Source organism: Myodes glareolus, chromosome 9 (assembly GCF_982192425.1).
Source record: "Myodes glareolus chromosome 9, mMyoGla1.1, whole genome shotgun sequence".
Taxonomy (NCBI): Eukaryota; Metazoa; Chordata; class Mammalia; order Rodentia; family Cricetidae; genus Myodes; species Myodes glareolus.
Window position 1 is genome coordinate 94,657,522 of NC_142034.1, and position 27,154 is coordinate 94,684,675.

Sequence of the window (27,154 nt, forward strand, 5' to 3'; positions counted from 1 at the left end):
GTCCAACGGGCTTGGGCGGGTCAGGGTACCTGCGCGGGACCAAGCGGGAACCGCCGCGCGGCTGCTAGAGAGACGCGGGGCGGCGGCCGACATGTTCCAGGGCGCGGACGGCCAGGCTGGCGAGTCGGGCTCCAGGTACGCAGGCCGGTGCTGGAGTCCGGGTGGGCGCGTAACTACAGCCGCCACGTGGAGGGCGGGAGACCCTACAGATGCAGTGGGTGTGGCTCGTGGCTCCCCTGAGGGTGCTCAGCGAGCTCTCCCGGGTTGGCTGAAGCCGGGCCTCGCAGGAAGGCTGGGGGTCGAGCGAGCGGAGTGGAGACCGGGCGGCGGGACGAAGACACGTGGCTCTCCTGAAGCGCTTGCCTATGGTAGACGCTAGTCAGGCGCTGCCGAGCTCCGTTTGCCGGCTCCTGAATCTTTCCCGCGTCCAGCTTGCTTTGGGTTGGTTACAACGACCCTTGAATGTAGCTGAGTGGCGGCAGCAGTCTCTGACCCAACCCACAACCAGGTGTTCATCGGGTGCACGTCCTGGTCCTCCCTGGCCGGGGACCTTCCCAGCACAGTTTCATCTGGACTTTCCTTCTGTCTGATCTGCTTTGAGTGACAAAATGAAACTGGTGTTCATGACTTCCCGAGCTCCGGAAGTTAGTGGTGAAGTAGGCGTCCATGGACAGGATTTTAGGAAAAGGAGGAATTCCCCATTTGATATTGGAGTGAGGGCCAAGGGAAGAAAACTGCCGAGCTTGGATGATGGAAGTCTCAGTCTGGGCCATGTTCGGTAGAAACAGTGCTTTGGGTGGTATTTGACCCCGGTTGGGAGGAAGCTAGCGCCTAGGCAGACTGATTGCTTCAAAGTCTTTGATTTTTGCCTGCAGCTACTGTAAGGTTTCCATTTCAGGTCTTCCTCTCTTCTAACCCTGTCTTTTGTCTCCTTGCTGAAGGATTTTCTTGTGTTGGGGATTTTTGATGTTATTGCCGTCATTCACCCATTAAATGGATAATCGTGAAGAATGTGCCCACATTTGTTTCTCGTGCCCACACCTGACCAGTTCCTAAAAGTTTTTCTGAAGTTGCGGGAAGGTTCGGAGTCATTGATACTGTCGAGGCGTTTTGTGTGGCTTTTCATCTTAGTCTATATCTCTTATATTCTCTTGTATAATTTGAATATTTCTACTGAAAAAGGAAAAAGTAATTGGAATGTATTCCCACATTGTGAATTTGGCCCTAAAATCTGAGCTGGCTAATCTCTTGTTAGCCCCTTCCATTCCATTGGTGTTACTGTGATAATGGCTGCTAGGAGCTTCCAGAAGGCCACACTGTGCCATTGTTCTGAGCCCTGTTTTTGAAAGGCCTATTGAACTCTCAATCCCATTTGTGAGACCCTGCTGGGGCAGCCTTAAGACTTGCGTTGCTGTTGTAGGCTGTGCAACTTGTGCTTGCCCCATTGTCTTTGGGAGGGAGATGGACACTGCTGCAGCCCAACTGGCCCATTATCTTTGTTAAATCTTCGTGTAGCACCACTTTCCTTGCTTGTTGTCAGATTAAACTCCAGACAAGTAGACAAAGCGATACTAAATCCTTAATTTCTATACCCATATTAGCATTAATTTCAATAACTGCCTTTGTCTTCTGCATTCCCCGCCATGGACTCAGTTTGTCTCCTCCCGAGATGGCTTTGAGGTTTCAGGAACACGGTGCTTCTGTTGCATCATGCACATGGAACACAAACCATTGACGCAGACCTGGCTATACTGTTAGCTCTAGAGGTCCAGGCCATGCATGCACTCGATCATTCCGTGTTTTGCCTCTGGAAGTGGGTGTAGAATAACCACAGAGAGCCTGGGAAGGTGAGAATGTAGAGCCGAAATCAAACACCCAACAGGACACTAGTGGCTCAGAAAACACCTGTTTTCAAATAAACAGATGTGATTAAAATAAAGCTAGGAATATGCATGCCTGCAATCCCAGCTCGTGAGATGTGGAGAAAAAGGCACCATGAGTTCAGGGTTGGCGTTGGCTTTGTAGTGAATTTGAGGCCAGCACGATTAAGATCCTGACTCGGCGCTTTTCAGCCCCCAAATGAAAATGAAGTAGGAATTTTAACTCATACTCACATGCAACTTTATACTGAGTTTAGTTCGGTTTCAAAAGAGCTGACCATAGACCCAAAAGTATTAAACCTGACAAGAAAAGACTGGGGTGGTCAAAACTGGTTTGTGTCAATGGGCACTGATGGCAGGCAGTCTAACTTACCCATCAACGTTCATGGTCTAAATCTTTTTTTTTTTTTTTGAGTTATATATATTTCTCTGCTCCCCTCCCTTCCTCTCTCCTCCCCTTCAACCCTCTCCCAAGGTCCCCATGCTCCCAATTTACTCAGGAGATCTTGTCTTTTTCTACTTCCCATGTAGATTAGGTCTATGTAAGTCTCTCTTAGGATCCTCATTATTGTCTAGGTTCTCTGGGATTGTGATTTGTAGTCTGGTTTTCTTTGCTTAATGCTTAAAAAATCACTTATGAGTGAGTACATATGATAATTGTCTTTCTGGGTCTGGGTTACCTCACTCGATATGATATTTTCTAGCTCCATCCATTTGCCTGCAAATTTCAAGATGTCATTTTTTTCTGCTGTGTAGAACTCCACTGTGTAAACGTAGCATGGTCTAAATCTTGTTGAGTCTTTTCTAATGGGCTTTTAGTTTTTTTCCCCTTTTCAAATGAACTTTTCTATCCCTTCCTAAGGCCCCTCAAATGCTAACTGTTGACGGGACAGGTTTGGCACATCCTCTTTCCTCCCTAAGAAGACAGTGACCTGGCACTGGTTCGGAGGCGTGTCCGTACATGCCTGGCATCTGCGGTGTTGAGTGTCCAGCCTTGATTTTCTGTTGAAGCGTGACTGGCACATTTTGTCAACCTTCTGTAGGGCACCTGAGATCCTCGCTTTATACTACTCTGCCTTAGAGCAGGCAATTTGAGAACTTGGTTCACATGACGCAGAAGTGGACTGACAGCCCTTTTACCTCTCCGGATGAAACAAACATATTTTAGATACGTTTGCTGTTGTTGTTAACCAACCCTTGAGTAGTTTCTGTTTGCATAGCTTTTCAGTCAGCTCTAACCTCCATTGTCTGAGGTCATCAGTCTCAATGCTCCCAGCTAGTGAAAGAGAGTGGAAGCCGGTGTGGTGCACACCTGTGCAGGCAGCCACACTTGCATAGATAACCTCTCTTGAAACCAGAGAGATGTGGACCATTCGCTGGATTAAAATTTACTTTCAAGCAGCCATGTATTGTTTTTAATTCTGAGATGGTCTTGGGTAGCCTTGGGTGGCGCTGCATTCTCTATATAGTGGAGGAAAACTTGTTTTGGTTTTGAGACAGGGTCTCTTTATGTCGGGTGCCCTGTCTGTCCTGGAACTTGTTATGCTACTTTCTTCTGTCTCCGGAGTGCTGGGGTTAAAGGCATGCCCCCACCTTGGCCAGGCTAAGGGTAACTTGAATACTGAACTTTCTACCAAGTGCTGAGATCCCAGGTATTGGCTACCATGCCTGACTAAAAGACATTTTAAAAAGTCTAACCAGGTGTTTGAAATAGGCATACAAAATCTTTCACCATATTGCAGTTGTATATCTGCACTCTTGGACTTCTGAGGGCCATAGGTCGTCAGCTGCTACAGTAAAATCTATCTGCTTTCTAACTTCCCTGTAGTGCCTGGTGAAGTTTCCTTCCAAAGGTTAGACCTAAGGTAGGTGTTGCTGTTGGAAGCCACATTCTTTATGAGTGTTTAATTAAAAGCTGTGCTTGTAGAATATCAGTAGAGTTTAGAGGGGATGCCCATTGCCTATGCCCTGATCGGAAGTAAATAATGCTGCCAGTATGTTGGTTCTTTCTAGTCTAGGCATTTCACTGTTTACACCAGACATCCTAATATAGCAAGTCTTTACATGAGGAATTATCAGAGATGATGAACCTAAGAAAAAGAGAAACATGGAACTTGTTAAAAGACACATAAGAAGGGGTCTGTATTAAAACCCAGCAAAGGATCTAGGGTATAGGCTGCACCCTAATGCCTTCCTAAAGGTCTCTGGGAAACATAAGAACACCTTTATCGTATACTTAATAGACCCCAGATTAGCACTTATGAGTTCCAGCAGGGGAGTCCCTGTCCCTGGCTACCTTGGCTACTAAGCAGAAGGTTGGTAAAGATAGGGACATGCTTACATGTAAACTATGTAGCAAAGTTGAGAGAGACAACATGGAAAGGAAAGCAAAATAGAATCTTTTTAAGCATAACTTTTGTCCTGATCAGAATCTAAAATGATATTGGCAGAGTATTAAAACTAATTTCTGGCTCGGCAGTGGTGGCCTTTAATCCCAGCACTCGGGGAGGCAGAGGCAGAGGCAGGTGAATCTCTGAGTTCGTGGCCAGCCCTATCTACAGAGCTAGTTCCAGGAAAGCTAGGGCTGTTACACAGAGAAACCCTGTCTTGAAAAAGCAAAAACAAAAGAGCTAATTTCTGATCCTCGTTTCTATATGACTCTTAAAGAATGTAAAGTTCCATAAGTGGTTCACCTTATGTGTATGCATGTGTCTTTCTTGTAACCCAGCCTGAACTGTAAATCCTGCCTCAGTCTCTCCCAAGTGCCAATCAGACTTTGTACTGTCAGACTTTGTGATGAGCCCGCTTCTGTTCACATCATTACCATAGGGAAGCGGCCATCGACACGAGTCCTAATGAGTCCTGGGAGCCTGTGTATTGGCTGTCATTCACTTGTGTTCTCTCTGTTCATAGATCCATGAAGCCCCCAGGAGGAGAATCGAGCAATCTTTTTGGAAGTCCAGAAGAAGGTGTTCCTTCAAGCAAACCTAATAGGATGGCATCTAATATTTTTGGACCAACTGAAGAACCTAAAAACATACCAAAGCGGACAAATCCTCCAGGTGTGGTCTCTGTATTTCTTAGATCCCTTGGCCTTCGTTTTCGCCTGTTCATCTAAAATATTGCCTTGGGGCTTCTGTTGCTGTGGTGAAATACCAGGACCAAAGCAAGTTGGGGAGGAAAGGGTTTATTTGGCTCACACTTCCACATCACTGTTCATCCCTGAAAGAAGTCAGGAGAGAAGCACAGTTAGGGAACCTGGAGGCAGGAACTGATGCAGAAGCTATGAAGGAATACTGCTTCCTGGCTGGCTTGCTCATCATGGCTTGCTCAGCCTGCTCTCTTATAGAACCCAGGACCACCAGGCCAGGGATGGCTTGCCTACAGCTCACTCTTAGGAAGCATTTTCTTAATTGAAGTTCCCCCCTTCCAAAGACTACAGCTTGTGTCAAGATGACATAAAGTAGTTACGGGTTTGTTTTGTTTTGTTTTTTAAGATAGGGTTTCGCTCTGTAAACCAGGCTGACCTTGAACTCACAGACACTTGCCTGCCTCTGCCTCCCTACTACCGTGACAAGAGACATGCCCTGTCATACCCAGATTGTTCTGGGTTTTTGCTTGGTTGCTTTTTGTTATTTGAAGACAGAGTTTTTCTGTGTAGCCCAGATTGTGAACTCAAAACCTTTCTGCTGTCTCCTGCATGCTAAGACTGCAGGTATGGATTACGTGCCTTCCTTTTCCTTTTATGTGATCCTTTCAGGAACTTTTTATAGCACCTTATCCCTTGTCTGCGGTCACCTTCTGTGTTGAAGGTGAGTAGAGCATCTTTAAGGTTCCATCTACTTAGCAGATGACTTGCCAAAGTTGCTGAGTCTCAGAACCCCTAATATTCTCAGGTTTCATCCAAATTGTGTGTTCAAATGTTTTGTGGTTTTTATTTTTTTTTTAAGATATATTTATTATGTATACAGTGTTCTTGTTTGTGTGTATGCCTGCAGGCCAGAGGAGGGCACCAGATCTCATTACAGATGGCTGTGAGCTACCATGTGGTTGCTGGGAATTGAACTCAGGATCTCTGGAAGAGCATACAGTGCTCTTAACCTCTGAGCCATCTCTCCAGCCCCTCAACTGTTTTTCTTAGGAAGAGTATTTTTTATAGTTGTTTGGTTTGGGGTGTTTTTTGTTTGTTTGTTTGTTTGTTTGTTTTGTTGTTGTTGTTGATGTTTTGGTTTGGTTGGTTGGTTGGTTTTGATTTTTGGCTTGGTTTGGTTTAGTTTGGTTTAGTTTTTGGAGACTGATTTCTCTGTGAACAGTCCTGCTGTCCTGTGACTCACTCTGTAGACCTTGCTGGCCTCAAACAGAGATCCGCCTGCCTCTGCCTTCTGAGTGCTGGGATTAAAGGCTGTTTCCTGAGTAGGGCTTACCTCAGCTTTGCCCTACAAGTGTTTGTGACAGTTATGTCCTGAAAACTTCCCTGTGTTATGTTTCACTTTTTTTTAAAATTTTTTAATGAGCAATGTCTGACCAAGAACTTCTAATTGTTACTCCCCTCCTCCCTTTGCTGACGGTTTAAACTCAGTGTATCTAGACAGTGGAGCACTCTACCACTGAGCCACAACCCCAGCTTTTGAGGTTTATGTTGTTATTTGGTTTTCATTGGCTTTTGAAAGATGGTTTCTCTGCATAGCCCTGTCTGTCCTGGAACTCATTCTGTAGACCATGTTGGCCTCAAACTCAACAGAGATCTGCCTGCCTCTGCCTCCCAAGTGCTGGGATTAAAGGAGTGCACCACCACTGCCTGGCTTGTTTGATTTTCAATGTTTCACCTTGAATTCTTAGTCTTTCTGCCTTAGTCTTCTGAGTTCTGTTACTAAGTGTGTTTCTTTGAGTTGAACCAAGCCAAATTTCCATAGTAAATAAAGTGAGCCTCTGGACAACACCAGGAATGAGTTGCCTTTGTGCTCACTGAATGCACTTCTTTATCTGTATCAGATAGTTTGATTTCCCTCGTCACCCTGTGTATCGTTTATTTCCATCTTACAGTTCAGAAGGTAGAGATGAAGGTTACTTACGAGATCACACAGTTAATGAATAACTCGGCAGGGACTCTCTTTCTGACAGCTCTGCTATGGAGCCCTTTACTTCACATTGTGTTGCCTTCTCCGGGCAAGAGTGCTCAGTGCGGGACTGGTGCCCAGGAGGTGTGTGAGTGAGGTTCATTTTACAGTTTTACAAAGATGCAGCCCTTATATATCCACCTCTAAGTGTATTATTTCTCCCTTAAAAAGACAGGCCCTCATTCAGTCTCCACTTTGTTTGTTTGTTTGGTTTTGGTGTTTCGAGACAGGATTTCTCTGTGTAACATCCCTAGGTGTCCTGGAACTTGCTCTCGTAGACCAGGCTGGCCTTGAACTCACAGAAATCCACCTGCCTCTGCCTCCCAAGTGCTGGGATTAAAGATGTGCACCACCACCACATGGCTTAGTCTCCGCTTTTACACACAATTACAAGCCTCCCCGGTAGCTACACTCCTGACCCTTACAGCCAGTGTCTTCCAGAAAGGTACTCTGCTCTGTCAGTAGGACCCTGAAAGGCCTTTTCTAGGTTTGTTAGCTAGCGAACAATCCTCCAAAACGATTTTGGCGTTCCTGCTTTTCCTTTAGGTTGCTCTTGAGAGTTATGTGGTGACAATGTCCTATAAAGATTATTTTGAGTCTTTATTTACATAAAAATATGTCCATGGAGCCAGGTGGTGGTGCTGCCTTTAATCCCAGCACTCGGGAGGCGGAGGCAGGAGGATCCCTGAGTTCAAGGCCAACCTGGTCTACAGAGCAGTTCCAGGACTACACAGAGAAGCCCTGTCTTGAAGCCCCACCTCCCAAAAATGTCTGAGGAATGCTTTTTCGTTTATGGTGTTGTTTGGCTTTTCCTGGGGAGATGTAAACAGACTTTTGTTCACCTTAGATAGCCCATCAGTAACAGACCAAATAAACAGTCCATCCAAGTCCAGCTGGTCAACCACTGAGTTTACTAGAGTTGTTTATGGAGCGTCAGGGAAGGGTTACTTAGGGGCATAGTGGCTCCAGAACAGCTGCATCTCTCAAAGGCCTTTTTCAGTGTGGATGGTGACCTCCTAAAAGATGCACAGGTTTAATCCCCTCTTGAGGTCTGTACATTCTAACATTTCCTGAGGCCATGTGTATCTGGGTCATACAGCTAGATACAGTGGGGAGGGAGTGACTAGAATTCCAGCTGAGGGTGTAGCGACCCATCACTTACGAGGTCAGTAGTCCACAGGTCTCCTGCAGGTAGTCACAGCTACTCTGATTATGGCAATGGATGTTGTGCCTGGAAGACAGTGCTCCAAATCACATGGGAAGCATAGTTGGCATGTATTGATAATTCACACTATAGATGTTGTCTCGAGCATTTATCCAAGGAACTATAGCAACTTACAGAATCCTCATACAACCCAAGAAGTTGGTCCATTTGTTGTCCTTATCGTTAAGTTGAGGGATTGGAGGCCTAGAAAGGCAAGGTAGAGCAACATGGGTAGTCATTGAGGTGTTTCTTCTGTTATAGATTATAGCTAGCTCCTGTTGGTGTACTAAAGGCATGATTTGTCTGCCTCCATCTGGCGAAATGCTGTGGGGAAGGGGGTGCTTGGTATATACTGAGTGAAGACATCAGTTGCTGCTTTGTATCTTTCTGCCTAATGTAGGCATCCTTGTATAATGTCCAGGCCTCAGGCCATGAGGTCCTTTTGGGATGCGCTGTTTCTATCACAGCCTTGTAAACTCAAGGCGGGCAGCCAGGAGCACATCTCCTAACTTGTTGACATGTAGTCGTCCCTACAAGTTCTGGCCAGGAAGAGGTCAATGACTAACCTTATTTTCCAGATTATAGGTTCACCATGAATAACAGTGAATTAAACATTCAGTTATTTGCTTTTAATCTGTTTAAGAACTCTTCCTGATTAACAAAGGAGACTTTCAGCTGCAAAACTTGCCTTGTTCAGCATTAAGGGAACTCTGGGGAGAGGTGGTGTTTTATTCCTTCCACCTTTTAGAGTCCAGCCCAAGGACGGCTTGGCTGTGCACATGAAGGCTGCAGGCTGCGGCAGACCAGGTTAAGGATTAGTTGGGATGTAAGGCTTCAGGGACTTAAAGTAATTATTCTTCCCCTATTGCCCTGGACCGCAGGAAGGCATTAAGTCCTCACTGATAGGCTGCTCTTGAGGTAACCGCAGTGGGGTGGGGTCAGATGGTGCTCTGGTTCACTGCGCTGTGACTGTTTCTACAGGAGGCAATGCGGGGTGGGGTCAGATGGTGCTCTGGTTCACTGCGCTGTGACTGTTTCTACAGGAGGCAAAGGAAGTGGTATCTTTGATGCATCAACTCCTGTGCAGACTCGACAGCGACTGAACCCACCTGGCGGGAAGACTAGTGACATATTTGGGTCCCCAGTCACTGCCACTGCACCCCTGGCACACCCAAACAAGCCCAAGGTATGGACAACATTCAAATAGCAGACAGAAGGGGAAAAAGTTGTGCCAACTTAACTTTTCTAAAAGTTCCAACGCAGCTGTGACATATCATTAGGAAGAGTCAGACAGTGTTGGTTTTCCCAGCATGGTCGGTCATTCATCATTAGGTTTGGAGTCACCCAGAAAACGTTTCAACCTCCTAACCCTGGGAAGTAGTTATGTTCACCTCTCTGCACAGCAGCTGCCAAGCACCATCTGCTACCCGACTGTGTACACGAGGTCTGGTGACCGAGCACATTGCATGAGGGGTTGGCTCTCATTGGTTTTTGGAAGGAAGATGTTGGGTTTGTTGTTTCTTTAGTACTAGAGATTAAACCTGGGCCTTCATACACTCTAGACAAATGTTTTACCCGTGAACTCCCTCTGCAGCCCAGGAGTATAGCTCTTGAAGGGCTTTTCTCCACACAAGGTTGACCTTGTATTATCTTTGAGGGTTTATGGTCCTTGGCAAACAGTCGCAGGCCTCTGATCCAGTGAAGGCTCCAACACAGGAGCTGCTGGGAAAGCACTACCAGAGCACTGTGACTTTGGACTTGACCTTTGGATGTACTGATTAGATCTCTAAACACCCTGACCTGGGGCAGAGGCTTGGCCAAAGCCAGTCTTAGCTTCCCTGTGTCCCAGAGCTTATTGGTAATGAAACCCAGAACTATATTATTGTTATAATTGTTAGCAATATCTTTGTTTTATTTACTATTTTTTTATTTAAAATTTTCTTAGATTTTTAGATTTGTGTGTACAAGTATTTTGCCTATGTGCATGTTTGTGCACATGTGTGCACCTGGTATCTAATGAGGTCAGAGGGCATCAGATCCTCTTGCGGAGGCAAGGGTGACAGTGAGCTAACGTCACTGTTGCAGTTCAGCAGGGTCCATGGGACTCAGTCACAAGTCTCTGTCTTGCATGCTAGAGACGCACCTAACCACTGAGCAGCACTCTAGCCTAGCAATTTGTTTATTGTAAAATTGTCTTATTTTTAATTATGTGTAGGTGTGACAGCATGAGGGTGTGTGCATGTGAGTATAGGGATGCTCGGGGTCCTCATTCCCCTAAAGCAGTAGTTACACAGTTCTAACTGGGAACTCATCTCAGATCCTGTGGAAGAACAGCAAGAGGTCTTAACCACTGCACCATCTCTCTAGCCCATGTTTTAAAAGTTAAAAATAAAGCAGACGTAGCCTGATGGTGGGACATTTTAATCCCAGCACTTGGGAGGCAGAGGCAGGCAGATCTCTGTGAGTTTGAGGCCAGTCTGGTCTACAGAGCATGTCCCAGGACAGCCAGGGCTACACAGAGAAACCCTGTCTCAAAAACGAACGAATGAATGAATGAATGAAGCAGACCCTATGACCCTAGCTGTTCAGGAACCTAAGGATTAATACCTGCCTACATTCAGGGTGAGTTCAAGCCTAGACTGAAAATTTTAATGAGAGCCTGTCTCAAAAAGTAAAAAAAAAAAAGCAACAACAACAAAAAAAAACTTGAGGATGTAGGCCTGGTGGTAGAATGCTTCTCTAGCAGGGATGAGGTCCTAGGTTCAAGCCTTAGGTAGGTAGAAAGGTCATCCTCTGATTTTTATTGTCTACCTGAATGAGCACTAACCTGAAGACTCGTCTTGTTGTAGGATCATGTTTTGCTATGTGAAGGTGAAGACTCTAAATCGGACCTGAAAGGTAAGTATATTTCCTGCCTATTATGCTGGGAGAGTTCCTAGTGGATTTGACAAACAAAAGGATAGCATTTCTCTGCTTTCCAAGACAGCTGACCAAAGCAAGCATAAGGGAATGGCTTGGGGCTGGAGAGATGGCTCAGTCAGTGGCTGTTCTTCCAGAGGACCCAGGTTCAATTCTCAACCCCCACATGGCAGTTCATAGCTAGCTATAACAAAGGTTTCAGGGGATCTGGCACCCTCACACGGACATACATGTAGGCAAAACACCAATGTACATTAGATAGACAGACAGACAGAGTGGATAAGGGGGTGTAGTGTTTGAAAAAGGCTGAGGTCAGGGCTGGAGAGATGGCTCAGAAGTTAAGAGCACTGACTGCTCTTTCAGAGGACCTGACTTCAGTTCCTAGCATGGTGGCTCACAGCCTTCTAAAATGAGATCTGGTGCCCTCTTCTGACGTGCAGGCAGAACACTATATACATAAATAACTCTTTAAAAATAAATAAAGAAAGCTCAAGTCATGAGCATAATTACTTCTGGTAATACTTTTAGGTTTTCTTTCCTTCTGGAGCAGTGGTTCTCAGCCTTCCTAATGCTGCAACCCTTTATAACACTTTATTTACTACAGTTCCTCATGTTGTGATGGCTTCCACCATCAAATTATTTTCATTGCTACTTTGTAATTGTAATTTCACTACTGTTAAGAATCATATTGTAAAAATCTGTGTTTTTTATTGGCCTTGAATGACCCCTGTGAAAGGGTCGTTCATTTCACAAAGGAGTCGTGACTCATAGGTGGAGACAGGTGGAGAGCCACTGGTCCAGAAAGAAGCTCGTTGTGAGGTAGGAGGGGTAGGGATCCAGAATGCTTCATGAGCTTGAGACCAAGTGAGAGCCAGTAGAGCTGAGAGCTTACCTAATGTGCTGTGACACTTTCAGTTAGTGTAGCTTGCTTCATAGTGTAGTTGCTGCCTCTCACAGACAGATAATGGCTTTGTCCCACAGATACAACAAACTCACCCCGAGGAGAGCAGAGTGAGAAGGGAAGCTCAAAAGAAGCAGACCGTGCCAAGATACCAGAGCCTACACCTACAGTTGACAGCCATGAGCCCAGACTGGGACCGCGGCCTCGGTCCCACAACAAGGTCCTGAACCCACCAGGAGGCAAATCCAGCATCTCCTTCTATTGAGAGGCTCCTCCTCTGCCTGTACTCAGACCGGAAACTCAGAGATAGGATATTGAAATGTTAGTGCTTCCTTTAACCCAAATGCGTCGGGGTGGGAGAGGGGTTGTCATGTGTGTGGGGTTGCCTGCTCATAGGCCTTGATGCCTTTGGAGGAGCTGCAGAAGGACTGTGCCTTCCAGACTGCCAAGATACACATCTGTGGGGATAAAGTGGGGAGCTCTTACGCCTCCTCTGTAGTTGTTCTGTGTGGAACAGTAAGGTTCTGGGAAGGGCGAAAGAGACGGCACCCGTTAGCAGAAGGCTCGTTAGGGTCTGTCTCACCCTTGTACCAACGGTCTGCTGGCTGCTGGGAGTAGAAGAATGGTGGTTCGGCTGGGAAAGAAAGGAAAAAAACCAAACCACCTATCCCTCACTGTGAGGTGGAGGAGAAACACATAGACAAAAACTCTTAAAGACAGTGAGGTCTACATAGCCTTTCCTTTCAGGGAATGCATATCACCAAAATGTTTCCACCTCTGAGGTTACCTCTGAGCCCTAATGTCTCCTTTTCCTTTTGTTCCCCTCAGTACGTCACCCTATAGTGTTGGAATGTGACTGCTCTTTTTGGTAGCAGTCAACAGAAAATCAAACAGTTATTCTCAGTCTTGTCCTGAGTGGAAGGTTTGGATACCCTGATCCTCTGATTGTAGTCTCCTTCCTGCACCTAAAACCGTGGCCAGGTCTAGGTAGCAGCCTGTCTTCCTTTATGGTTGGTTTGGTTCCTGCCATGCCAGGTTTGCATATGGGTTGTTCCTTTTGTTTCTCTCATCAGCCTTGAGTCTAGCCTTAGTTCCTCACCTGTGAGGGCTCTTGCTATCTGTGGTTCTTCCTGTACATAAGGCCTCAACCTCTGCAGGGCTTTAAAGACTACTCAAATATGTCCAGGTATTGGGTGAATTTTTGGTTTTCCCATCTCTCTGTTCCTGTAGTTGGGAGGAAGACCTGCTGAAGAACACTGGGTTGGGCAGGTTTCTTTACCCATCTGCAGAAAACGTCGCTGTACACCAAAGCAGAAGAGCGGCCTAAGCCACCGTTAGAAAGCTGCTTAACCTTGTTCATAAACAGTGCCCCTTAGGCCTGGATAGTAAGGATTTTGGCAATAAGGTCACGACTGTCATTTGACAGCAGAGATCCTGGGCTCCACAGCCATGCTGCCTGCTGCCCGGTATTTCATATCAGGCACATCTCCGTCCTGTTCAGCCTTAGTTCCTTGGTTCCTGCTTGTGGTGGGTGTCTGTGAAAGGGCTCCTGAGTGGTGCTACAGAGCGTTATAGCAGACGCCAGAAATGTCCTCATCAAAGTTTGGGGAAGCAACAGTTCTGCAGTCACGATCGTTGACCTAGATGCTCAAGTGCCTGCAGTGTTCTGCTTGCGACACCTGGTTCATTGAGGGCTTTGTCAACCAAAGAGTTTTTACCTTCCAGCTGCCCTGTTTCCTGAAGCCAAGAAACTTGTATTACATGTATGTAATTCTGTAACAACTCAAATGGGTTGTGGTTAAGTCATGAGGATGTCGTTTGGAATTCAGAGTATTTTTTCCATTTAAGAAAATGTCATAAATGTTTGCTTTATTTAGCCCAGACTCTAACATCTTTAACTTATAAGGAAATGATACAGTGATAGAAATAAACCTCCTTTTGTAACTGCTTTCTTAAGTAGAAAATGATTTGTGAATTCCAAATTGAATTATCAAGAAAAAAGTCAGACATCACTGTGCTGGCCCTGCTGCTGGTCCAGCGAGAGAAGAGCTCTGAGCACCACTTGCTGGCCTGCCTGGATGGCTGAGAGACTATGGGAACCCGAGACAGTGACCCACAGCAGCTGCCTTACTCGACTCTCCTATCTTTCTCTGAAACTGGGCCCAGAGCATGCCAGATGGCTAGTCTGCCACCTAGGAAGAGGCCCTGCCCAGCTAAACCCAGTGGTATACAGTTCTCACACCTGCATTAAGCCTTAACACTTTGTTTAAGTGCATTTGGTGCCAACATTTTTCTAACACTATGTCAGAGCAAGAAACCTGTCCTTACATCATAATGCAATTTTGTAGGAATGTTCTGTTATTTTTATGAGACAAAACTGGGTATAATGGTTGAATTAAACTTAGTAACCACATACTTAAAGCCTGTGTGTATTTGTGTGAACACACTCCTCCATTGCATGCGTGCGTGCGTGTGTGTGTGTGTTTGAGAGGGAACAATACCTAAACTGTGATCCTTTTTCATGGTTTTCTACTTATAAAGATGACTCCTCCATTCCTTGGTCTTAATCCAGAAATGCCCGAGATAATCATCTCTAAGATTTGGGCAGAATTAATGGGCAATATGCTGTAATGTACTGTCTAGTTTTCTGTAGTTGAAGTGTATTCTTTAGGACAAGTGATGTGGGCAAACTTAACCTGCTCCAGCTTGACTTTGAAATAACCCAGTAACAAGTCTTGCAGTGGCAAGGTGGGGTGTCCTGCTATTCAGCTTTGTTGAGAAAATTCGGGTAGGATATCTTTCCTTTGTATCATCTGTTTTCATATGGTCGGCCAAACTCCATGTCCTCATGTAAATTATATGGATTGTGGCAGAGTGACTGCCTGCTTGGTGTATCCCAGGAAGACAGCTCAGACATGGTTTAAAGCAATAGAAAGTCTTTATTAACCGGCCAGCGGGGCCCTGACCCTTTCTCGGGGTGAGCTTTTAAGCACAAAGCAATGTCCTGGGTTGACACACTTCAGTTAACAAGAACGTGTAGCCAGAAGTGGAACTATAAATGCCAAAAAAAAAAAACAACATTTAGAGACTTTCCCAAAACTATAGACTGAAAGGCTTAGGCCTGGGTTATCTTTTTTGGCAGGTGGCGCTGCCTACATGCTGAATTTACAGCCTGAATGGCGCTTCCATCATGGAGTCAGTCCTAAGGTCTGGGGCTCTGTTACATTCCTCGCTGGTCTTAGTGAATGAGCCAAAACATGGACTCATCCTCTTTAAGTTTAAAATTCAGGGTCCCGATGTTAATCCAGTCAGAATGAGAAAGGCCCAGCCAGAACTGGGCCGTGGTGGAGGCTGCCTTTAATCCCAGCACTGGTGGCAGAGGCAAGCGCATCTCTGTGAATTCAAGACCAGCCTGATCTACAAAGGGAGTTCTAGGACAGCCAGAGAAACCCTGTCTTGAAAGATAATCAATCAATAAATAAAGGCCCAGCCAGTGTTGATAGCAAAGTAGTTAGCCAAGGAGACCTAGAGAAGAAGACTGGTTATTTCCCTAACCATGGCAAGATTTTCTCTAATTACTCCTGATCAGTCTGCACTCAAACAACAGGTATCTCCCAAAGCCACACATAGGCTTTTGGTTATTCATTTCTGTTTTTGTTTTTTATCACGAGAGGTCTAAACCTGTCCAATTTTGCAGGATCATTTATTTCTGCAAGGGAGTCTCACTGTTGTTTTAATGCCTCTAAGTTCTTTCTTATTTATTTATTTATTATGTATACAATATTCTATCTACATGTATGTCTGCAGGCCAGAAGAGGGCACCAGACCTCATTACAGATGGTTGTGAGCCACCATGTGGTTGCTAGGAATTGAACTCAGGACCTTTGGAAGAGCAGGCAATGCTCTTAACCACTGAGCCATCTCTCCAGCCCTATGCCTCTAAGTTCTTGATCAACTTGTCTACTTAGTTTTGAGAGCATCAGAAGAGGCATATTTATATTTAGTCAAACCATTGCTATATGCCTGCCAAGTAGTCTTAGGGTCTCAGTAATGTTGCTGTTATCCAGATGAATTAACCCATAAGGCAGAATAGCAGGCATCAGAATAAGGCAGAGTGCTAGATTAAAGTTTAGAATATTAGTTTCACAAGATCAGTGCCGAAACAGATCCGGGTGGTGGTGGCTCACACCTTCAATTCCAGTACTAAGGGAGTCAGTCACACGCCTTTAATCCCAGCACTAGAGAAAATATAAAATGGGAGAAGACAGGCTCAGGGCTTAGTCTGCAGTCGCCTGGCCTTGTCAGAGGTAAGATTTTTCTAGTGGCTTGGCTGTCTCGAAAAATCAAATAATTAAAAGTCCAAAATTCAAAGTCTCTTCTGAGATTCATGCACTCTCTTAATTATAATCTCCTGTAAAATCAAAAAGCAGATCTCATACTTCCAATATATAATGGCATAGGATATAAATTACCATTCCAAAACGTAGGGATGAGAGCACAGTGAGGAAATATTGGACCACAGCAAGACTGAAAACCAGTTGGGCAAACAACCAAATTCTGAGTCTCCATGTCTGATGTCAAAATGCTGTTCAGATCTCCAACTCCTTTCATCTTTGTTGACAGCAACACTTCTTTCTCTCAGGCTGTTTCCACCCCGTTCGCAGTTTTCCTCAGCAGGTGTCCCACAGCTCGGGCACAAGCCATTTCCATGGCCTACGTTTGGGTTAAAACCCTTTTAATAATGCCTGTCGTGAACAAATAGCTGAAAAGGTTTTGAGATATCTGGAAATGTTAGGGCTGGAGCTGAAGTTAGCTGTTTTTAAAGCATCAAATCCCTTTTGCTCAGTCAGTCCAATTGAGGGCTCATTGCCCCTCTTTTTGCTGATGTATAGAAGCCTTGCTATTTCCACAAACTGGTAATCAGAGGCAGCAATGCCCGGCTGCACCTAGGAACTCTCAACCTCTCTCTTAGTCTTTGGAGCTGGAATCCGAAGGACTGCAACAATCCTAATCAGAGAAAGGCTCTTTGCTTCCCCTCAGCTGGTGGCCAAGGTAGCCTCTCATGTACAAAGTTGGTTTTCTTAGTGAACATTCTGTAGCTCAGGATCTGTAACTTTTGCAGCCATCCCTTAGTGGACCCTTTACAGCTGTTTTCCTGGGAGACCTGACAGCTCTTAGTGTCTCGTTAAATAGGGTTGGAGAATTCTTTAAATCCTTGGGACAACCTGTACCCACTGTAACTTCACTCTGGGTCTGTCCATTTAAAAGCAAAAGATGGATTGACTCACTTCTGCCAGTGTGTGGCCATGTTTCAGGTCCAAGATAGTGTACACCTGTTCCTCTGAAAGAATAGGAGATCTCAGATTTCTTCATAGGCGTGAAAGGTGTATTCCAAGGTGACTAGTAGGGCACCAGGATGCGCCTCTCTCTCTAAGCTAGGCACTATGCACTGCAATTTCCCTCTTTCTTTCCAGGGTCATTGGGTACTGTTTAATCTGGAAGGGGTTAACTGAACTGGTAGGAACTTGGTGTTGTGTTCCAGTCCTGGGTGGGGGGGATGGTTCTGCCAGCAATCACAACTCCAGTCACCACCCTGCTTCTCTGGCAGTGGCCGGGTCACTCAGACCACCTGGCAGAAATTCTGTTCCCTCAGGTACCGGCTCTGCTGCTGCCACTAAAGGTAGAAAGGTAGTTTTAACTAAATCTCTATCACTCTGTAAGTAAGACTTGAGCTTCGAAGGTTGGGGTGAAAATCTGCTAGCTCAGAGAGGTTGAGTAGCAGCTAACTAAACTCTCCTTTCTCCACCAAACAAGAAAAGCTGTGCCACTCCCTCCCTACTCCTGGTGCTGGTCTCTCTCTCTTCCAGATGCCCCCTGATACTCTCTGGTTACTTTCTGTCAACTAGTTGCTAACTCAGCATCCTGACCCAAGGTTAATTTTATTTAATTAATACAAATGCAAACTTGAGGTTCACAGTGTTATTAAATATTGCCCAACACTGAGCCTTTCTCAGGGTGAGCTTTTAAGCACAAAAACCATGTTCTGGCTTGACATACTTCAGTTAACAAGATCAGTTAGCCAGAAGCAGAACTACAAAAGCCAAAAAGCAAGGTTAGTGCATTTAGAGACTTTCCCAGAACTATAGATTTTGATGAATAAGGTCTTCACTTTCATTTTTGGCAGGTGGTGCTGTCTACATCCTTAATTTTATAGCCTGAATGGCACTTCCATCATGTTGTTAGTTGTGCTAAATTCTAGGGGCCCTGCTACAGAACAGTTCATCTCTTAGGGTAGGTATTTATCTATATAGCAAATTATGTTGCCAAGTGTTGGTGGTGCAAGGCTTTAATCCCAGCACTGGAGAAGGCAGAGGTCGGTGGATCTCTAAGTTCAAGATCAGTCTGGTCTACAAAATGGGTTCTGGGACAGCCAGGACAACATAGAGAAATCCTGTTATCGAAGAAACCAAAAGAAACAACAACAAAACAACAACAAATTATGTTTCAAACAGGATTTATAGCTCAAGTGATAGTATGTGCGCTTAGTCCCAGCTAAATGGCAGAATCGGGCAGGTCTATATGCGTTTGAGGCCAGACATAGCAAGTTACAGGTCAGTGAGTGCTACATAGTACACACACACACACACACACACACACACACACTCCGAGCAATGCTTTAAGTGTTCTGGATGTCAGCTACAGGACTCGTTGGCGTAGTTGAGAGTAAGATCTGGTGGCTGAGAGATGGTTCAGCGGTCCACAGCACTTGCTTTTACAGAGGTCTTCTGTTCAGTTCTAGAGCCATCCATATGGCTGCTCACAAAGGACTGTAACTCCAATTCAGACATCCTCTTCTAGGAGGAGGGAAATCATCCGTTAGCAGAAAGCAGTCAGTTTCCACGCGGCGCCACAGTTCAAAGTCAGGCTCATGGTGTCCCCAGCAAATGAACACAGTTCGACTCGCTTTATATTCCGGCTTCAAAGTTCTGCTACACATAAGGACCCTAGAGCCCCGGCGAGCGGTGCAGATAGATCACTGCTTGGAACTATGCAATCAGCAGAGTGTGAAACAGCCAGAAACAGGGCACGCAACGCACATCGCATGAACATCAAGGTCGGCTATAGTGTATTACAAAAGTCTTACAAAAGTCTGAAGACAAACCGGACAGAGACACAGAACCAGCCAGCTCTCCCCAGCCTCAACGAGCCTGCCTAGTCAAACTCCACCCGCTACGCCGCCGGAAACTTTCCAGCCGCGTTTCCTCTAACGTCAGGGCGCACGACTCAGGGCGGGGCAGGATGAGGCTCCACCTCCGCGACCAGGCGGGACTTCCGGCAAGGGAGTGACGGGCGCGGCCTGGGCGGCGGCGGCGGCGGAGCATCCTAAGGTGGCGGCTGCCTGAGGTGCTAGCGGCCCGTGGACTCGGGCACCGGAACGAGCCGCGCTGGCGGCGGCGGCGATAGCCGCGATGATGGAGATCCAGATGGACGAGGGCGGAGGTGTGGTGGTGTACCAAGATGACTACTGCTCGGGCTCGGTTATGTCGGAGCGTGTGTCGGGCCTGGCGGGCTCCATCTACCGCGAGTTCGAGCGCCTCATCCACTGCTATGACGAGGAGGTGGTCAAGGAGCTCATGCCGCTGGTGGTGAACGTGCTGGAGAACCTGGACTCGGTGCTGAGCGAGAACCAGGAGCACGAGGTGGAGCTGGAGCTCCTGCGTGAGGACAACGAGCAGCTGCTCACGCAATACGAGCGCGAGAAGGCGCTGCGCAAACAGGCCGAGGAGGTGCGTGGGCCCCGGCCGCCGCGGAGGGGGACGGGGTGGGGAGCGTGGTGCAGCCAGTCCGGCGCAGCCGGCAGAATCCTGCCGCTGCAAGTACCGCTGTCTCCATCAGTTTGGACGCAGAGTCCGGGAGACGCGGGGCCCCGTTCCTGCTCTCCTCTGACCTTGGCTGCCGCCTGCTGGCTCCGGATTTTTCTTCCTTCACTGCTTTGAGCAAGTTTTGTGATCATCTAGCGCTAGATGATCGCAGAGCCCAGAGAGTCTCCTATTCTGGAAGTCAATGCTCTTCGGTTTATGATGGGAAGTGGCTCTTTATAATAATTCATTTCCGTGAAGTTGATAGAGTCTCAGAGATTGAAAGTCCTTTTTGATATTTTGGCTTCTTAAATTAGTGGCCCCGTGCCCGGGTTAGGATAAAGCTTGTTTATATTGAATCAGTCCTCTTTACTGAGGCTTGCTTTGCTTTTGGCAGTTGAGATGCTGCTGTTCTGAATTGGGATGCACAGGCCCCACTCGACTGACTTCCTCAAGTTCTCAGCATAGGGGCATGGGCATGCAAACGTTCTTAGGACGTGAGGAGGGCTCAGGGTGACCTCGGACATTTTCCTGAGGAGGGAACTGGCTCCAGAAAGTGTCGGGGCTAGACCAAGGTCACACACTGACTACTGACAAAAGGATAGGCCAAAATATAGGGTAGACCTTGGCACCAGCCTGAGCTTTATCTTCGGGGTCACTTTGCTGCAGTTCCCCAGTAGTCTGCAGTGTTTGATCCTTGCAGCCAGCCAACCCTGGAGCTGTGGCTTGTTCCTGATATCACTCTCCATTGTCTTGAACTCTCTGGGGACTTTTGCTACTTTGACAGAGAATTCGGGTATTTTTTTTTCCTTGCCTCTGTACCTACATAGTCGAGATCACTGATGTGGAGGAGAAGGAGAACATGAAGGTGAACAGCCATAAGACTGATAAAACCTTGTAAGTTAAAAATGGGCTCTGCCTGGACCAAGCACCTGCTCTATGTTGTGTTGACATGGCTCCCAGGGAAGATGCCTCTGCCTTCCAGTTTAACCGCACTCAGCAGGCAGTGTACGTGGGGCTTGCCCAGTAGCACTACCAAGCTCCAGCTCTTTAGAGAAGCTGATCAAAGCACGAAGTGAACAGTTGCTCTGCCGGCCAGGTGGAAGCTGTTATTAAATGCCCCGTGTGTGTCCTTGGGGGACCTCCAATAAGGTTAACACCAGAAAGCGACTATATGCTGTGAACAGTTGGCATCCTAGCTATTTTGAGGTGCATGATTATCTTTAGTTCTGTTAGAAACAAACAAACCTACACTAGTGTGTGCTGCTGACCAGCTTCGTCTAGACAGGGGCTTGTGATCAGATGGGTGTGATAAGTCGGGAGTGCATCACTGGATACGACTTGTCGCGGCGCAGAAGAGTGCTGTCCCGTCTTAGTCAGTGGATAACCTGAGCTGCTAGCAGCCTTTGGAGAAGACAGAATCTTCAAGGATTTTTGTTTGTTTGTATGTTTGTTTTTCAAGACAGTTTCTCTGTGCAGCCCTGGCTGCCCTATAACTCGCTCTGTAGACCCAGGTTGGCCTTGAACTCACAGAGATCTGCCTGCTTCTGCCTCCAGAGTACTGGGATTACAGGTGTGTTCCACCATCACCCTATAGGCTTTTAAAAATTCTTAAACAGAGAAAACATCTTAGCCCTCCACTTCTTACCCTGGGAGGAGGGACTCATCTGTAGCGTTTGCAGATTCCAGTCTAGCCATCCCACCCTTACGAAGCACACACTTTCCCCAGCCTCTCTCAGACCTCCAGTTACAACTGTCTTTGCCAGCAGTAGTGATTCATTCCACTACAGTGCCACTGTTGGCCATTGGTGTCCCAGAAAGAAAACTGTGGCAAGGTGAATTTAGCAGTGAGGACAGAGTCCCTAATAGAGTTTCAGATCAGCCTTGGATGGCATGGCTTCGGCCTTGTGATCTATTGAGTTGTTACTGATTAGTAAGATTCTAATAGAAAGTATATTTTATTCCTCAGCCCTTTCCCATTGGAAGAGTAAAGGATTAGAAAGGGGCGGCTAACTGTGCTAGCCTTTTTCCTTGCAGTGGGCAAGCACTTAGATCATAGGAAGAAAATTATGTTTGAGAGACAGTGTTAGTGTTCTTATTGCCCTTTAAGTTCTTCACCCTAAAGAATGTGCCGGGGAGCATTCTTTAGCTCATCTCAAGCACCTCAGGTTGGCTCTTTGGACATTTACTGTTAATGTGGCTTTGGTTGCTACACAAAGAAAGAATCCTAATGGAAGAGTTTGATCCAAGATGTATTTTTTTTTTACTAGTTAAACAAGAATAGTCACTTATAGAAAAACATTTGTATGAGGTTAAGTGGGAACAGGGGGGATACCTGAACACCAAACCTACTCAGTGAATAGAACCTTTCATAAGTGAATTAATGCGCTAAACCTGGAATTTGTGTTTTTATTTTATATTACAAATAGTAAATTTACCACTGCTTGGATAAGATGTTTTCTTTTTTAAAAATATTTGATTTATTTTTATGTGCATTGGTGTTTTGTCTGCATATATGTCAGTATGAGGGTGTCAGATTCCCTGGAACTGGAGTTACAGGTATTTGCCATGTGGATGCTAGGAATTGAACCCAGGTCCTTTGAAAGAGCAGCCAATGCTCTTAACTACTGAGCCTTCTTTTCAGCCCCAGCTTGTGGTTTCTTCAGTCACATTAAGAGCGGTTGTTTCCTAATGTACTAGAAGATTAAACCCAGGTCCCCTTGAATACCGAGCTACACTCCCAGCTCCTAGCATTGATTTTTATAAATGAAGCTGTGAAGCTTTGATAGTCAGAGCTGCTTTTCTTTTTGCCTCTACGAGTTGTTCCAGTATAGCAGTACTGGAGTCACCAGGAGGAAAGCAGAGTCTTTTCCTCCCTGTGGTGCTCAGACCCTTGTACATGCTAGGCAAAGGCTCTTTCCACTAAGTGACACCCTTGTTCCAAAAAACTCTAAAAGGTGGTAACAAATAGGTCCAGAAACTCCGTGCAGCCAGCGAGAACACAGGACTGGCTAACTAGAGCCTTGAGCTCCTAGATGGTCGGCTCTGTTATGTATTGTGATATCTTGCTGTGTCAGAAATCCAAGGTGCCTCTGGACCACTGTGGCGGCACAGATAACAGGACTGAAGACCTATAATAGAGGTCAGTCAGTTCTTCCAAATTCTAGATTTAAGTAATCAACTTTTAAAACTTTGTTTTGAAATAATGCACAGAAAACTTACAGAAATAATATTCTTCACCCAGAGCTTTTTTCCCCACTTCAACCTTCAAAGGCCTCCTCCAAGGCTCCTGCAATGTCCCTGCAGTCCCTATATTTGGAATAATTCCTCATTTTCTGCTGTTTGCAACCTTGATATATGATGAACATGTAGATCTGTCACTTTTTTTTTAAGATTTATTTATTTATTATGGATACAGTATTCTCAGTATTCTGTCTGCATGTATGCCTGTAGGCCAGAAGAGAGCACCAGACCTCATTACAGATGGCTGTGAGCCACCATGTGGTTGCTGGGAATTGAACTCAGGACCTTTGGAAGAGCAGGCAGTGCTCTTAACCATGGAGCCATCTCTCCAGCCCCTCAGATTACTTCTTGAAGTGGGAAGAGACCTGTTCTTCTACCCTCATATGCCTTCCAACTTTCCCAAGTGCTGCTTCTGCCACTCTACCCTGGGAAAGTTTATCAGGCCACTTCTGCCTCCCCCTGCCCCAGATTTCTAGCATCTCACAGTGTACTGAAGAGCACGAATATTCCCCATCTTGTACCAGCTCTGAAGAGTTTAGTATTGTTTGGCTTTCTCCCGGAGTTATTCTCTTTTCCCTAGCTGTACCCTCAGAGGGATACTAGTCCTGTGTGAAGGGAAAGAAAGCTAGCTTTTTGTTTCTGTGCAGATCTCTCCACACTGATGGCTCATACTACTTCCTGTGACAGTGGCCTGCCCTGTCTTATACTATCCAGCTCAGTACCTACTGGGTACAGTGGCCTTTGAGTATTTTTACTGTGACCCATGGAGCTGGGAAAGTGGGGCTTTATTTTCCTTTTTCTTTCTCTAGTGCTGGGAATGGAAAACAGGACCTCAGAGCATGGTAAGCAAGTTCTTTACCACTGAGCCACACACTCAGCCTCTGCCTTTCATTCCTTTTAACTTGAATTGAGACAAACACATGTGGCCAGGACAAACATACCAGTATGTTTGAGTATCTGTGTGAGTAGTCTGGCTGAATTGACTTCATATAAGAGCAGGTGACCAATATTTTTAAGTTAGCATCAGGCAGGAAAGGAAAGTGTTTAAAACATAGGTTTGTGCCAGGCATGGTGGCACACACCTTAAATACCAACACTAGGAAGGCAGAGGTAGGCAGATTTCTGTGAGTTCGAGGTCAGCCTAGTCTATAAAGCAAGTTCAAGGACAGCCAGTACTGTTTCACAGATAAACCCTGTCTTGAAAAACAAAAAACAAGACAAAACAAACAAACAAAAAACATAGGTTGATATTTTTCAGTGGACATTTTCCGGTTAGAGGACTCTAGGAGAAAATACTGTGTTGTGGTGGGGTGAGGGTGCCAGCTGTCTAGGAAACAGCACAGGAGGTGATGAATTCTCACTGGGCTGGGAAGAGGACTGCTAAGGAAATCCCTAGTGCCCAGAAATAGCTGTGCTACTTCTGTGATTCTGAGCTTCACTGTCCTTTAGCCTTTGGGGGTAGAGGTTAACTCACTTAACGAGGCCTCATTGACATACACTGACTGCATATGCTCAGCATCCGGTGTGATTTTTAACACTCAGGTAAGCCTCTAAAGTCTTGGCCACTGTTGTAGAGTTCTCCCAGATCTCCTTCTCTGCCTCCTCACCCCCAGGTGACTGATTGATTACCTGCTTTCTTTAACTTTCATCTTTACTCCAGTTAAAGTAGAGCTTTAACTCAGTGAACTTATGCTGGGTATACTCTTATCTGGCTTTTCACCGAGCTTTATGATTTTGAGATTTGTTGAAGTTGTTGCCTGTGACACACTGGGTACCTTTCATAGACAGGGGTGTGATAACAAGTTAAATGTGACATTGCTCATCCTTAAGGATGTTCCTCCATTTGCTGATGTTTCTTTGATTCCTGAAATCAGTGGGACAGACTCACAGCTGCGCCTGTTTTGAAAATGTTTGGAGCCCCTTTCTCAACAAACCTCCTAGGTCTCCTGTGGGTTTTGAGTGTCACTCCTTCCATTCTCTGCCTCATTTGGGCTCCTGTTCCATTTTGTCTTACCTAGCCTTTTTCTCACCCTTCCTCTCTTTCAGCAAATACTCAGAAAAGCACACATTCCTGCAGACACACACTTAGCCATAGCTCTGTCTGACTCAAATTTAGAATGCTGTCGTTTTTTAAAGTGTGTGTGTCTGTGTATGAATGAGACTTGTATGGAAGTAAGCAAGTGCATGCCACAGCATGCATGTGGAGATCAGAGATAATTTTTCCAGAGATTTCTCTCTGTCTACCTTGTTGAGGAAGGGTCCTTCTTATTTCTGCTGCTGTCCTCCATATTCAAGGCAGATTCTCCTGTCTTTGTCTCACATCTCACCTAAGATGCATACCACAATATCCAGTTTATTTGTGGATTACAGGGATCAAACTTAGGTTGTCAGGCTTTTGTGCCTAGAGCTTTACCCATGGAGCCATCTCCCTGGCCTTAAAATGCTTGTTTCTTGAAAGTAAGGACTTGTATCAACTGAGGCATTACAACATCTCCTTAGTAGTCATCACATCAGATTGTGGGTAAAGCTGGGCCAGATTAGGAAGCCTAAACCATCTGAAGAGCTGTAGAGATGGTTCAGTAGTTAAAACCATCTACTGGTTTTGCTTAGGACCCAAGTTCAATTCCCAGCACCCATATTGGATGGTTTACAACCACCTATAACTCTAGCTCCAGGAGCTCTGATGCCCTTTTCTGCACTCTGTGGGCACATGCTGCATAAGTGCATGCATGACATATTATACTAAACATAAAGATTTTTGCCAGGCGGTGGTGCTCGCCTTTAGTCCCAATACTTGGGAGGCTGAGGCAGGCTGATCTCAGTGAGTTCAAGGCCAGCCTGGTCTACAGAGCTAGTTCTAGGACAGCCAGGGCTGTTCCACAGAGAAATCCTGTTTTGAAAAAAATAAAAAATAAATAAGTAAAAAAAAATTTTTTTTTGAAAGAAACAAACCAGCCCAAACTGGGGAAAGGGCCACAGAAGATAAAAATTTCCTGAAAAAGGCACGTCAAGGAAGATTTTCATGAAGTAAAGACACTGAGATTTTAATTTTGTCTTCATTTTTCTTACCTCTCTTGTATCACCCTTTCTCCTCCCTGCCTCCTTTCTCTTTTGTTGTTATTAATTTGGTTGGTTTTTGGAGACAGAGTTTCACTATTCGGCCCTGGCTGGGTTAGTATGCACTGGTTGACCTAGAATTCATTAGGTAGGCTAGGTTTGCCTGGAACTTACAGAGATCTTCTTTTCTTTGCCTCTAAAGTATTAGAGGCATGAGACACCACACTTAGCCCTCTTTCCTGGTTTTTTGAGACGGAGTCTTATTCTCTACTCTAGTCTGACTTTGAATTTGCAGTAGTACTTACTGTCTTTGACATCCAAAGGCCTAGATTATAGGCATGAGCTGCCACACCCATTTTTTCTTGTTATTGTAGTGGGTTGGTTGGTTTGTTAAATTTATTCATTTTAATATGTCTTAGTGTTTTATCTGCACGTGTGTCTGTGTAACTGCCAGTGTGCCTGGTAACCAGGGAGGCCAAAACAGGGCAAAGAATCTCCTGGGACTAGAGTTACAGATAGTTGTAAGCCATGGTGGTGCTGGGAATTGAACCCCAGATACTCTGCAAGAGCAGCCAGTGTTTTAACCACTGAGCCATCTCTCAGGTCTCTGAGACAAGAGCTTATGTAGTCTAGGCTAGTCTCAAGGTTACTGTTTTGCTGAGGCTGGCCTCGAGCACCAGGTGTGATTATAATCTTTTTTTCTTTTCCCCTCCAGTTTTTTGAGACAGGGTTTCTCCGTAGTTTTTGGTGCCTGTCCTGGAACTAGCTCTTGTAGACCAGGCTGGCCTTGAACTCAAAGATCCACCTCTCTCTGCCTCCCGAGTGCTAGGATTAAAGGCATGCGCCACCACTTCCGTGCTGTGATTTTACTCTTTGATTACTTGTCCTAAAAATCAGAGTGCATTAAATCAGTTGTGGTGTTTCAGATGGATACTGGATGGATTTTTAGCATGAATATGAGAAACACTTGCTGC

General features: G+C 45.7%; 2 protein-coding genes across 27 annotated transcripts in view; both read left to right on the plus strand.

The window, feature by feature from the left end:
• Jpt2 (Jupiter microtubule associated homolog 2) lies at positions 1-14,434 on the plus strand. The gene is made up of 5 exons (XM_048436176.3): positions 1-135; positions 4,794-4,942; positions 9,245-9,387; positions 11,051-11,099; positions 12,102-14,434. The coding sequence occupies exons 1-5, from the start codon at positions 92-94 to the stop codon at positions 12,284-12,286; spliced, it is 570 nt and encodes a 189-aa protein (XP_048292133.2). The 5' UTR covers positions 1-91; the 3' UTR covers positions 12,287-14,434.
• A 4,937-nt stretch (positions 14,435-19,371) lies between these two features.
• Positions 19,372-27,154, plus strand: part of Mapk8ip3 (mitogen-activated protein kinase 8 interacting protein 3) — a 42,116-nt gene continuing 34,333 nt past the window's right edge. For 16 of the 26 annotated variants that reach the window (XM_085694748.2, XM_085694741.2, XM_085694749.2 and 13 more), the window contains exon 1: positions 19,373-19,808. In XM_085694748.2, coding sequence (XP_085550874.2) covers positions 19,491-19,808 — 318 coding nt within the window. In that variant the 5' untranslated portion in view covers positions 19,373-19,490. Of the gene's footprint in view, positions 19,809-27,154 lie in introns of all 26 variants that reach the window. The other 10 variants (XM_048436190.3, XM_048436182.3, XM_048436193.3 and 7 more) reach the window with 2 other exon arrangements.